At 52.5% G+C, this 12,116-nt stretch overlaps 1 protein-coding gene across 1 annotated transcript; it reads right to left on the bottom strand.

Moving 5' to 3' along the window:
* Positions 1 to 683: 683 nt before the first annotated feature.
* On the bottom strand, positions 684 to 8,841 carry NPAS4 (neuronal PAS domain protein 4). Its single transcript, XM_005305456.5, has 8 exons — positions 8,550 to 8,841; positions 8,005 to 8,153; positions 6,964 to 7,066; positions 6,289 to 6,538; positions 5,652 to 5,761; positions 5,415 to 5,553; positions 3,749 to 5,010; positions 684 to 2,406 (listed from the first exon to the last, which is right to left on the bottom strand). Exons 1-8 carry the CDS (start codon positions 8,722 to 8,724, stop codon positions 2,378 to 2,380), a joined length of 2,217 nt encoding a protein of 738 aa, XP_005305513.1. The 5' UTR covers positions 8,725 to 8,841; the 3' UTR covers positions 684 to 2,377.
* Positions 8,842 to 12,116: the final 3,275 nt, after the last annotated feature.

The raw sequence follows: 12,116 nt of genomic DNA, 5'->3' as shown, positions 1-12,116 counted from the left end.
CCCACTCTAGAGGCAGCCGCATTTCAGCACTGGGCGAGGGATCCCTGTATAATCAGCCCCCACCCCCATCCCAGGAGCAGCTACATCTCAGTGCCAGATGAGGGAATCCCGATATAAACGGCACTTGTGCTCCACTCCAGAGGTAGCTGTATCACCACAGCCACAGGTTAGCAATCCCCCACCTAATCTATGTGCTGAGGGTGGGGGCTCTAACTCACTAACCTGGCACTAGGCCACCCTGCCCTTGGTGCTGCTGACATGGGGGCTGATGCACAGCAGAACAGGTCTAGTTTCACCCTGCAGGGGGCAGCAGTGCTGCTAAGATGGGGGAAGGGCGAGGAGGTCTTGGTCACCACCATGCCATGCCCTGTAGCAGAGACCCAGGGAATCCTCGCTCAGGCTCACAGGATATGGGGATACCTGGCACAATACGGGCCCCGATCTCAGGATCTGTGCAATGAGCAGCACCATGGGAGCTCTGGGCTCAGTTTGTGGGGCATCTGGCCCAGTAGGGCCCTGATCTCAGTCGGGGTCTGTCCAGAGCCTGGTGCAATAGGATCTCCAGTCTTGGTGGGTGTCTGTGTAGCTCCTGGCACAATGGGGGCCACCGACCTCAAATGCAGCCCAACAATACAATTACTAACCCTCTCCCGAGGAGATAGCTTAAGAAATGCCCCACATCATTTTTGTTAATTTCAGTTTTATTACAAAGATTTTGGCATTACAAATGCACTCACAGCGACACACACCGAAGAACGACTCCACGTTGTCCATGACCTGGTGCACAATGATCCATATATATAATATAGAGATATATGTACAGCGATGGACACAATGATCTTTTTTGTTTTAAAAAAAGAAATCCTGTCGTTTTCCTTTACAAATATACATGTGTCTTACAATACTCCACATTTCGGCAATGTGCGAATTGGTAAAGAGTTAGAGGATTCAATCCTGATACTTGAGCGTAGACAACTCTACGGTTAGCGACAATGGCGCCTTTCTGGGCGTCACATCTTAACATTTGTTTATTTTTTTATCAACACCCCAAAAAGAAAGGAAAGGGGGGAAACCCCCCAGGGATCCTGATGTCTCACAGTATATCCCTGTCATGGCACGGAGACTGCGCCCAACTCAGGATCCCACTTTGGAGAAGTTAGAAAATCATTCTTGTGTTTTTAAAAAAAATTAAAGATCTATATATATTTATATCTATAAACATTTCTGTTCTACATTGGTATATTTCACCCCGCCCCGCCCACCCCAGGTGGGGGAGAGGGGTGTTTCTGGTGCCAGGAATCATTCCGAGTAGCTCACTCTGGTGACAATGTTAAGCTCTGATGCTTGCGGGGATTATTCCAGACAGGGTGAGTTAACATTCATGGGTGACATTTCAAAATGAAACAACAATTAAAATGACTCCTGCTGAACAACGATCTCACTCAAGGCTGAGAGTCTCAAAGCTGGACCAGGGGCTGGAATGTCAGTCCCTTCGGGTAATGACTTCTTAGGCTCAGATCCTGTCTGACATGGATAACACAGGCTGGAGAATGTCACCCCATTACCCAAGCACTGAGTCCAGTCAGGCTAGAGAGAGTCACCCAATCTGGGTTTACAGCCCACATGATGGAGAGTCCATCACATCCCCAGGCCATTTGTCAGTCACCCTCCCCACTTAAACATTTGCCTTTTATTCATTGTTCAGCTGCCCCTGTGCAAGAGCCTGTGCTCAAGCCAGCTTTGACAGTCCCAGCCTAGAATCCCAGCAGAAGCCTCATGGTGAAATGGACGTAGCCACAAACACTGTATTTTGCCCAGGCAGCTCTGAGAAAAATCAGAGCTGGGCCAGTTGAATCTAGGGATTTTTTTTTGAGTCAGGAACAGAAATGCAATTGCCAAAAAATGCCTGAACAGCCATGGGCCCTTACTGCGGTAGGTTAGATACCACCTACGCCCACCATTCTCTAGGGGTCCAGAGGGGTGGGGAGGCCAAAGCCAGGCACCCCCGTGCCTTGTTCCAACGCTGGGTTGAATGCACGTGGGGGCACAGGCCTTGGGGAGAGGCGACCGTAGTATTTCTTATTAAATTACATACATATACTCACTACGAGTGAATACAGTTCTATGTGTAAAGCCACGTACAATGGTCCTTTCAAGAGCTCTGGTTGGCAACTCTAGCTTCGACAGCACGATGGTGGTCTTTTTTGGGGGGGTTATAAAAATGCTAGTTCTTCGCCCAAAGCTCACCCCAGGGACGCCCAGCCTGGCGCCCCCTCCGGATGTGCACGGAGTCAGGTCTCAGCTCGAGTATAGGTGGAAGAAGCTCCTCAAAATATGACAATATGCCATACTTGGTGAAGTAAGTCACAGACTTATTTCAGAACGAAGGGTCACTTTCGCTTCCATCTGTAGGGAGACACAAAGCAAAGGGGGCGAGGGGTTAGAGGGCACGTGGGGCATCCCAGCCAGCTCCCACCACAAAGACAGAATATGCTCCCCCCAACCGCTGTCAGGCCTGACGGAGCCAGGACCAGCCTCCTCATGGATCTCCACTAGAGGGCGACCTGCTCCACAAGTTTCCTTCCAGGATAGCTACCTGGGAGAGAAGAACAGGAGTACTTGTGGCACCTTAGAGACTAACAAATTTATTAGAGCATAAGCTTTCGTGGACTACAGCCCACTTCTTCGGATGCAGTCCACGAAAGCTTATGCTCTAATAAATTTGTTAGTCTCTAAGGTGCCACAAGTACTCCTGTTCTTCTTTTTGGGGATACAGACTAACACGGCTGCTACTCTGATACCTGGGAGAGGTTATTCTCTCCTACTTTCACAGAGGGGGAAACTCGCACATGTAGCGTGCTAGGGTCAGGAGTAGAACCCAAGAGTCCTGATCCTATACTCTAACCACTAGTCCATGTTCACTCAATACTGGGAACAGAACCCAAAAGTCTTGGCTCCTAGCTTCCCTGCTCCAACCCACTAGATCCCACTCCCCTCCTGAGCTGGGATACACCCGGAGTCCTGGCTCCCAGCCTCCTGCTCTAACGGCTAGTCCCCTCCGAGCTGGGGTAGAACCCAGGAGTCCTGGCTCCCAGCCCTTCTGCTGTAACCCACTAGAGTCAGCCCCTCACTCGCTCAATCCCTTGCCAGTTGCTCATGTGCTATCCCCAAGTGGAAGCACCATGTTGCAATGCTGGCCTTGAGGTGAATGCTACAGGCTGGTGCTCAGGACACCTGGGTTCAGTTCCCAGCTCCACTGCTGCCTCCCCATGTGACACTGGACAAGTCACTGACTCTTTCTGGGCCTCAGTTTCCATCTGTAAAATGGGGAGGATAATCCTGCCTATGTCTAGAGGTTGGGACAGGGACTGTGTCTGTGCAGTGCCCAGGGTGACGGAGACCCTGATCTCGGTTAAGGTTGGTGCAGTGCCTGGCGTGACGGGGCCCCCTGCCTTACATAGTGCCCTGGCAGCAGCTTTGGAAATGGCCACCCAGCCTAACTGGAGCTGTGGCAAGCGTAACCGGGGAGGGACAGGCTACATTTTGGAGGGCAGGGGGCAGCATGCATGTGCCTTAACTGGTGGCAGATGTGCTGCAGTGCAGGGTTGCCCCTCCCTCCCCCGAAAGATTGATGTACCCCATGGTGGGGGCAAATGGGTGGCCAACAGGGGATCCCTACAGTCCATATCCATGCAGCCTGAGTTCCTGCACTGACCTCCCCCCAGCTGGCACGGCCTCTGCCCCTTACCTTCATGGAAGCTGTCTTGCAGGTGGCTCTGGAGTTGATACAACTCATCTAACCCATCACAGGGCGACCTTGAGGCACATGTCTCAAAGACTGTTTCATAGGAGGCCAGTTCTTCCAGAAAGCACTGCTCTTCTGGAGACAGGTCCGTGGAGGGCGAGGGAGCCAAGGTCCCACTGCCGCTCTCTTCGGCGTCCAAGCTTAGTGGACTACTGACGTTCCCACCACAGAAGTGGTGGTGGAGGGGGCACCGGACACCGGCGCCACTCTTCTCGAACAGAGAGGTGGACAGGTCCTGGAGAAGGTTCTCCACGGTGTCCTCTTCCAGGAGGCTCTCCTCGGGGCAGGAAAGGAAGGAGAAGTCAATGCTCCTCCAGCTCTTGAGGGGCTGGAAGTCCAGGCAGGGGCTGGGCATGCCGGCCGGCAGGGAGGAGCTGCGGGTGACCTGGCCTTGCTTTGCCTGGAGGGAGAGCTCCGTGGACTGGAAGGAGCTGAAGTCTTCAGCCAAGCTGCTGATGTGCCTGGCCAGCAGGTCAATCTCAGTCTTTTCTTTTTCAGAATATCTGAAGAAGGTCTGTTTGATGGGCGAGGCCTCCGGGGTGAGCACCCCCTCGGGCACCATGGGCACATCAATATAGAGGGGGGCTCTGACCTCCGGCAGCGTCATGACGGTGCAATCCCCATTACCGGGGCTGTCAGGAGTGGGCGGCAACTTCTCATAGAGAGCACTGCAGTTCTCCGGAGGGTAGAGGAGCTCGGAGGAAGTGGTGGTGGGAGGGGAGGTGGCTGTGGTGGGAGGGTAGGACTCCTGGGTCCCGAACATGAAGGTGCAGCCCTGGTGGGGCGTGTAGGGAGGCGTGCAGACAAAGTCCTTGGCGGAGCCACCTGGGTTGTCCCTCCGGAAGGCCGGCTCGTAGGCAGTGGGGAAGAACACGTAGCTGAACTCGGTGTCTTTGCCTGGCTGGCCCTGGGTGGAGCTGGAGGCCTCCTCCATGGAGGAGAGATTGCCCAGCTCCATGGCCATCGATGCTCCCTCGTGGCTCAGGCTGGTGCCCTCTGCATACTCCAGGCTGGCGAAATCGAAGGAGGGCACCGGGGCGGCACCGGTGGGTGTGCCGGACAGGGGCGTGAAGACCTGGTCGGGGCTGGAGAGCTGCGCCGGGGACAGCAGCCCCTCGGAGTAGGGCGGCGCGGCGCTTAGCACGTAGGCCACCTGCGGCTCCTCCGAGGCCAGCTGCTGACGCAGGCACCAGGCTTCCGAGTCACTAGCGAGCAAAGGGAGGCAGGGTTAGTGCTGGAGCTGGCAGGAGTGACCCCCCCCGCCCCCAGCTCGGGGCTCTCCAATACACCCGCCTGTTGCACCACGACACACAGACCAGGCTCTGGACAAGGAGTCAGGACGCCTGGGTTCTATTCCTAGCCCCTGACCTTGGGCAGGCCCCTTCACACCATCAGTCTATTTAGACTGCGAGCTCTTTGGGGCAGGGACCGTCTCTCGTGCTGGGTCTGATCTCTGTCAGGGGCTATGTAACACCCGGCCCGATGGGGTCCCTGACCCTGCCTCGGGCTCCTGGGTTCTAGCCCAAACCCAAAAGCTGCTGAGTGCCCAGGACCCTCAGTCTGGCTTGGGGCCCTGTAACCCAGGAAGAGGCTGGCTGCATGTAGTTACCTGATGATGTAGTTGTGGCAGGTGACGGGGATCTCAGCGCTCTCCATGCGTGCCAGGGAGTAGATCCAAACCCAGCTGACACCATTCTTGGTCTGGAGTCGGACGACCATTTCCACCTGTGGCTCACCAGCATCGCCCACTGCAGGGGGAGGAAGAGGGCAGGGGGTTAGTGTCACGGATCCTCAGGAGCCCAGCCCAGCCCTCAGTCGCTCGGGGCGGAGAGGAGGGGATACTCACACAGGCGGCAGTGCTGGGCTGAGGCGTGGCTCAGGTCCTCTGGGTGCATCAGGCTGTACCACGACCGGCATAGGAGCTCACTCTTCTCAAAGCCCAGATGGAAGATCACACTGCAGGGGAGCCAAGCAAAGGAGACCATTGAGCACTCACGAGGAGCGGAGAACGACCCACAGAGCAGCACAGAGCTGGGACTCAGAACATCTGGCTTCTACTCCTGGCACTGGGAAGGGAGTTGGGTCAAGTGGGTTAGAGATGGAGCCAGGACTCCTGGTTCTCCTCCCAGCTCTGCCACTCCACTTGAGCCAGTCCTTCCCACTCTTGCTGCCTCGGTTCCCCCCCCTGCGCTTTGAACAGACGAAGCAGGGATTGTCTCTCATTCTGCGTCTGTGGAGCTCCTGACATGATCAGGGCCCCTGACCTGGATCAGGGTTTGGTTTATAAACTCAGCTCAGGGGCCCATCTGTCCCGGTACCCCATATTTTACAGCTGTCCAGAGCAGGGTTCAAGGCACCCTGCTGAGATGGGTAACCACCCCTGATTTTCTTCCTAACCCCTTCACACAACTCCTTATGCCCTAAATCAGGAAATGCCAGAAGGTCCCTCCTCCCCCTGTGCTGAAGGCTGAGCCCCCCCTCACCTCTCTGAGATGTCCAGGATGGCCAGGTCCTTGGTGTGGCGGCTCTCGAAGGAGGCCAGGAAGAGTGAATTGTGGCTGAGCCGTGGCTTGGGCTCTAGCGGGGTGCAGAAGGCCATGAAGACGGGGTTGGTGGACCAGTAGGAGCCGGACGGTGGCTGGTGGAAGCGGCCTCGGATTAGCACCAGCTTGTTCCCCGCGCTCTGGCGCCGCACGGTCTTGGAGGTGTTGAAATGGCACCGGAACAAGCGGTCTGGAAATCAGCAAGGGGAGAAGATGGTGAGTGTGTGGGGCAAACGTAGGGAGTCTGGGCACGTGGGGAGGGAGCTCACAGAAGAACTTAATGCACTGGGGAGTGTCAACTCCAGGAATATTAGATTAGTACAGGAATGAATCTATCCTCACATGCCCATCTCTAGCTATCCACCCAGCCTTATATAAACCCGTCCACCCATCTAGCCACCCATCCATCTCCCCCTCTCAGATTTCCATAGTGGCTGCGCTCTCTCTCATTTCTATGTCTATTTGCATACTCTGCATGGATGTCTCTACCCTCTGTCCCTCCTTGGCCGGCCGCTCAGATCCTCCGCTCTGCTCTTTCTCAGTTTTCATGCTCTTCCCAAGTGGCATCGCATGCAGAATAATTTCAACGCAAGCCCCAATCACACAGGGACCCACCTGTATCAGTCGGGGAGGGCAGCGCCAGCTGATTTCTCATCACAAAGTGGTCGGTGGGGTCAATGATGTCGTAAATACTGTCTCCTTGGGCTACCAGGTCCACCTGGGGGGTGAGGTAATGGAGAGATGTTAGCGCACACTGCCATGCAACACAAGGAACAGGCTGCTCGGAGCTGAAGCACAAGGGTTGGCAAAACCCACAGGATTTCTATGTGGTCATATAACACAGATCGGCGTTTGGCAGGAAGCTGTGTATTTATGCTCCACAGCTCCACAATCTATCAGTGTCTGTGTTAGAAACACTGCTTAACAACAAGCACAGGGGAAATACACAGTGAGATCCTCACTGGTTAACTCTAGAAATAGTCATCCCTGTACCTATCCATCCCCATATCTATCTATCTATCTATCTATCTATCTATCTATCTATCTATCTATCTATCTATCTATCTATCTATCTATCTATCTCCACATGCATCCCTCTACCTATCCATCCCCATATCTATCTATCTATCTATCTATCTATCTATCTATCTATCTATCTATCTATCTATCTATCTATCTATCTATCTATCTATCTATCTATCTATCTATCTCCACATGCATCCCTCTACCTATCCATCCCCATATCTATCTATCTATCTATCTATCTATCTATCTATCTATCTATCTATCTATCTCCACATGCATCCCTTTACCTATCCATCCCCATATCTATCTATCTATCTATCTATCTATCTATCTATCTATCTATCTATCTATCTATCTATCTATCTATCTATCTATCTATCTATCTCCACATGCATCCCTCTACCTATCCATCCCCATATCTATCTATCGATCGATCTATCTCCACATGCATCCCCCTACCTATCCATCCCCATATCTATCTATCGATCGATCTATCTCCACATGCATCCCCCTACCTATCCATCCATCCCCATACACATCCCCTCTCTCCCCCAACTCTGTAGTATGTACAGGAGCGGAAGCGTCGGTGTGTGGATAACCCAGCCACCGGCTCGCCGACTGAGCCCTTACCATCGAATGTCCCAGGTGCTCTGCTACGTTCTCCGAGACGTAGATCAGCTTCCCTTCGCCGGTGAACGCCAGGAGGAAGCCTGGGAGTGTCTGCACGAACTCTTCCAGGTCCTGGGATGACAGCAGGCTCTCCAGCCCTCCCAGGGCACCTGTTGTGGAAAAGGAGAGGGAGTCAGGATACAAAGCCCTTTCCATGCATTGCAGCCCGGCCGTACCATGGACAGCGACCCGCGGCAGCCACTGACTCAGGAGCCTGCAGCTTCAGAGCCATGGACAGCGACCCTACCGCTACCTGGGCAGCACCATGGACAGCGACCTGGACTCAGTGCCCCAAGGCCATGTAGCTTCAGCACCACGGACAGTGCCGCGAGCTTTTTACCCCTACCCCAGCCCCCTTGGCTGGAGGCGCCCCATAGCCAGACACCCACCGGGCACTGGTATCTAACAGGTGTCTGTCTGGGCACATTGGCTCCTCACTTCTCCCTGCCCAGTGCCAGCCAGGAAACGCGTCTCTCTCGCTCACACACACTCTCGGTGCTGTTTACCTTTGGCGAAGAAGATGGACTTGCGGGTGTAGATACACGCCAGCGACATGATGTGCAGGTAGGAGAGCCGGACTTTGTCCCCTTCCGGGATGGGCAGCAGGTCCTTGAGATTGCGGATCTCGGCGTTGATCTGGTCCCGCCGCGCCTTGGAGGCGCCCTTGGTGGAGCGGTACATCTGGGCTTCTCCACGCTCGGCGCTTGGCGGCGGTCGGTCGGTCCGTCTGGCTGGCTGTGTGGCTCCCAGATTCCTGCCGGCAGATCTGGTTGAGAGCCTCAGCCTGCATCCCGGCTTTTATAGGCTGCTGGGAGTGTGGGCACTGGCATGGCAAGGAAAGTGGGGCGGGAAGATTTGCTCAGATCAATGGAGGGACATGGCTGGGGAGCTGCTCCCCCCTCCCCTCTCCCCCCTCCTTCTATGTGCTGGGGGAACCACACGTCACCCTCTCCTCAGTGACGTGCTCAAGTGAGGGGGGGGGAGTGGAGGAGGCAGGCACAGAAACACACTGCACCGAATTAGGAGAAAAGCAGCTAGAGGAGAGACTTGACTGTTGGAATCACATCTAGCTCCAGGCTGAGTCTGCCCCTGCTCCTTCCCAGAGTCAAACATTAACTCTTACACTGACTTCTTGGTGAAGTATTCTGTAGGGGAATCTAATTTAATCCTATCAATCCATCCATCTCCCTTCCATCTATCTACCCCTCTCTCTATCCATCCATCTATCCCCCTTCCATCTATCTACACCTCTCTCCATCCATCCACCTATCTACTCCTCTCTATCCATCCATCCATCCATCCATCCATCCATCTACCCTTCTCTCCATCCATCCATCCCCCTTCCATCTATCTACCCCTCCATCCATCCATCCATCCATCCACCCTTCTCTCCATCCATCCCCCTTCCATCTATCTACCCCTCTCTCCATCCATCCATCCATCCCCCTTCCATCTATCTACCCCTCTCTCCATCCATCCATCCATCCATCCATCCCCCTTCCATCTATCTACCCCTCTCTCCATCCATCCATCCATCCATCCATCCATCCATCCATCCATCCCTCTTCCATCTATCTACCCCCTATAAATCCACCCCTTCCATTTATCTACACATCCATCCATCCATCCATCCATCCATCCATCTACCCCTCTATATATCCATTCCCCTTCCATCTGTCTACATAAGAATGGCCATACTTGGTCAGACCAACAGTAGCCAATGCCAGGTGCCCCAGAGGAAATTAACAGACAGGGAATCATCAAGGCATCCACCCCCTGCTGCCCATTCCCAGCTTCTGGCAACAGAGGCTAGGGACACCATCCCTGCCCATCCTGGCTAATAGCCATTGATGGAACTATCCTCCATGAACTTATCTAGTTCTTTTTTTAACCCTGTTATAGTCTTGGCCTTCACAGCATCCTCTGGCAAAGAGTTCCACAGGTTGACTGTGTGTTGTGTGAAAAAATACTTCATTTTGTTTGTTTTAAACCTGCTGCCTATTCATTTAATTTGGTGACCCCGAGTTTGTGTGTTATGAGAAGGAGTAAATAGCACTTCCTTATTTACTTTCTCCACACCAGTCATGATTTTATAGACCTCTATCATAACCCCTCTTAGTTGTCTCTTTTCCAAGCTGACAAGTCCCGGGCTTATTAAGCTCTCCTCATATGGAAGCCGTTCCAGACCCCTAATCATTTTTGTTGCCCCTTTCTGAAACTTTTCCAATTCTAGTATATCTTTTTTGAGATGGGGCGATCACATCTGCACACAGTATTCAAGATGTGGGTGCACCATGGATTTATATACAGGCAATATGACATTTTCTGTCTTATTATCGATCCCTTTCTTAATGATTCCCAACTTTCTGTTCACTTTTTTGACTGCTGCTGCACATAAAGTGGATGTTTTCAGAGAACTCTCCACAATGACTCCAAGATCTCTTTCTTGAGTGGTAACAGCTAATGTAGACCCCATCATTTTATATGTATAGTTGGGATTATGTTTTCTAATGTGCACTACTTCGCATTTATCAACATTGAATTTCATCTGCCATTTTGTTGCCTGGTCATCCAGTTTTGTGAGATTCTTTTGTAGCTCTTTGCAGTCTGCCTGGGACTTAAGTAGTAGTAGTAATTTAAAATATTCAAACATTGTCTCGAGGAATATGTTTGATACATTCTTTAAAAGTATCTTTTTGGTCTGTAAACAACTAACTCCTTTTGATGGCTGCAGTTGTTTTCTTTTTCTTTGCCTTTCCATACAGAGGCCTTGTATTAAGCCCCCCACACCGTCCAGGTAGCATGTCTCTCCAGACGTTAAGAGCATTTCCACAGAGCGATGCTGGGCGAGTTTGGGGGGTTACTTTTGCTAATCTTAGTGCCATTAAAATAATGTTTTTCCAAATGGGATAAAAATAAAGTCAACTTCTGAAAAGCCCAAAGAAGTCCCACACCAGTATGAGTGTGTGTCTCGTATTGTTAGGAGAGCAATTGTGTCAAATGCAGAGAGACAGAGCTGAAGCGCCACGCTCAATGGAGTAACCTAAATTGGGTAGCTAGGTTTTGCATAATCTCGTCTTCCATATTAGGAAAGAAAGTACCGAGCTGAGTAACCCTTCACTGCCCAGAAAGCCTTTGCACCTGTTTTGGAAATCTCTCACAGCTATTAGCACACTTGTTTGATTTCTAATGCTGCAGGGAACTGGGGCACCCCCAGCACCCACACGAGGGCTGCTGTATATGGGTGGTTTTACACTGCTTTCCTTATTTAGGCAGTTTAAGGAATGATACAACTTTCCAAAGTCACCTTTTAAGGGCTAGGCCCTGTCTCTAGTTTCTCAATGGTCTGTTCACTGCCATTGTGCAACGTACAACAGCGATTCTCAGTGAATTCCCTGTGCAGGGCCGGGGCCCTCTGGGGATTTGAGCCTATTGCAGAATTTCTCCACTCTTCTGTTTTGTAAGTTGGTAGTTTAGTTAAACCTGGCATTTCCAGAGCTGCCATCAGGACCCAGGAGTCCTGGGGCTCCCAGCCCACTTTGCTCTAATCCACTAGAGCAAGGGAAGGGGTGTCTATTGGGATAGAGCAGGGGAAGCTGGGAGCCAGGATTCCTGGGTTCTATCCCTGGATTTGGGAGGGGAGTGGGGTCTAATGGGTTAGAGCGGGGGGCTGGCAGCCAGGATGCCCGGGTTCTATCCCTGGTTCTGCAAGCCGGGGTGCTGGAACAATTTGTATAGTGGGGGTGCTGAACTCATTGAACCAAACTGTAAACCCTGGATATAATGGAAACCACTTCAAGCCAAGGGGTGAGGCAGCTCCCCTAGTTCCAGCATCTATGTCTGTGAGCAGTGTGGGATCTAGTGGTCGGGGGGCTGGGAGTCAGCTTCCTTGGGTGTATTATAGGACGCCATTGATCTGAGTTGTGGGAAGACAGCCACCAGCTTTCTATCCTTTAGGAATGCGATGCTATAAATAGACACAATGGGAGCTTTTTTCTGTTTTTGGCTTGCAGCACCGACGTCAGCCTGTTATCTAGGGCTGTGCCCTCGCAGCGTAACCCAGCTCAGCTCAG

Source organism: Chrysemys picta, chromosome 7, assembly GCF_011386835.1.
Source record: "Chrysemys picta bellii isolate R12L10 chromosome 7, ASM1138683v2, whole genome shotgun sequence".
Lineage (NCBI taxonomy): Eukaryota > Metazoa > Chordata > Testudines > Emydidae > Chrysemys > Chrysemys picta.
The sequence above is the reverse complement of the archived record's forward strand: the minus strand, read 5'-3'. Positions and strand labels throughout refer to the sequence as shown.